The 1,492-nt window shown below is 66.8% G+C and overlaps 1 protein-coding gene across 1 annotated transcript; it reads left to right on the forward strand.

Moving 5' to 3' along the window:
• Positions 1–9: 9 nt before the first annotated feature.
• On the forward strand, positions 10–1,129 carry F751_4832 (Adenylosuccinate lyase; the record flags this gene model as incomplete). The annotated part of the gene is made up of 3 exons (XM_011400933.1): positions 10–244; positions 513–791; positions 1,020–1,129. The coding sequence occupies 3 exons, from the start codon at positions 10–12 to the stop codon at positions 1,127–1,129; spliced, it is 624 nt and encodes a 207-aa protein (XP_011399235.1).
• Between the last annotated feature and the right edge of the window lie 363 nt (positions 1,130–1,492).

Here is a 1,492-nt window from a genome sequence, read left to right on the forward strand (position 1 = left end):
TTTGACGCCATGGCGCGCTTCAACACCATCTTGCTGGACTTTGACCGCGACGTGTGGGGCTACATCTCCCTGGGCTACTTTCGGCAGCGCACGATAGCGGGGGAGGTGGGATCCTCTACCATGCCCCACAAGGTCAACCCCATCGACTTTGAGAACAGCGAGGGCAACCTGGGCATCGCCAACGCCACCCTGGCGCATCTCGCCGCTAAGCTGCCGGTCAGCCGCTGGCAGCGCGACCTGACTGGTGGGTGGGTGGAGTGTCGTTGGATGGGGAACATGGGGGGGGTGCTTGCTGAGGGGATGACCAGCCGTGTGAAAGCAGGGACGGCAGGATCGTGGCTGCAGTAAACCAAGCCGAGCACTCGTGGGGTGCCCTGCCCTGCTCGAGTCGGCGGTCCTGGCTCGATTGCCGGTGCCGCCAGGCGCTCCTGTTGTCTGCAAATTCCCCTCCCCGCACAGCTCCGGACCCCTCGCTGCCACCACCGACAAGTCCCGCGCGCACCCCCTCACAGACTCCACGGCGCTGCGCAACCTGGGGGTTGGCGTGGGCCACTCGCTGCTGGCCTACTCCTCTGCCCTGCGCGGCATCGGCAAGCTGCAGCTGGACGCCGCCAAGCTGGCGGCCGACCTGGACGCCGCCTGGGAGGTGCTGGCGGAGCCCATCCAGACCGTGATGCGGCGCCACGGCGTGCCGGAGCCGTATGAGAAGCTGAAGGCGTTCACGCGCGGGAACACCGTGGGCAAGCAGAGCATGGCGGGGTTCGTGGGCGGCGTGGAGGGGCTGGGGGCGGGTGAGTGGGGGGGGGGGCCGATGGGATGCGGCTTGGGGAATGTTGTGAGGGAGAGAGAGGGGGGTTTGGGATGCAAGGGTGTGCTTGGGGCAATGCATTTGGATGTTTCTTGTGGGGCGACGCCCCGGCTCCCAGTGGGGGCCCTGCTCGTTTGCAGCCGCCAGCCCGGCCTCTCTGCTGCAAGGTGACCCTCAACCCCCCCACATCCTTGGAACCCTGCGCGTGCAGATGCGCGGGAGAGGCTGCTGGAGTTGTCCCCGGGGACGTACATCGGCAACGCCCAGGCCCAGGCCCTGGACCTCCCCGCTCGGCTGCGGGCCCTCAGCCGCCGAGCCTGAGCGGCATCGCGCCCCGGCACCGACCCTCCACCGCACCCCCCGCCCCTGCTGCTCGTCTGTGTCGGTCTACATCCATCGGCAAGGGGTCACCTATCAAGTGCTGGAGATCAGGTTCCGAGGGGGTGCAAGGTGGGAGAGACAGAGACTTGCTGGTTGCTGGGGAGAGGAAGAGGCCTGGCTGGCTGGCTGGCCAGATGGAATGGGGCCTGTTCTAATAAGGGGGGAGGGTGTCAATGTGGGGGGAAAGAGAGAGGCAGGGATGAAGTGGGAAGGACAGCTTCTCTGATCTGCAACAGCATGGGGATCGGCACGTGATTCCAACCCGTGGGGGAAGAGTGGCGAGGGGGGGGGGGGGGGGCAAAA

The sequence above is a fragment of the Auxenochlorella protothecoides genome (assembly GCF_000733215.1).
Source record: "Auxenochlorella protothecoides strain 0710 unplaced genomic scaffold scaffold54, whole genome shotgun sequence".
Lineage (NCBI taxonomy): Eukaryota > Viridiplantae > Chlorophyta > Trebouxiophyceae > Chlorellales > Chlorellaceae > Auxenochlorella > Auxenochlorella protothecoides.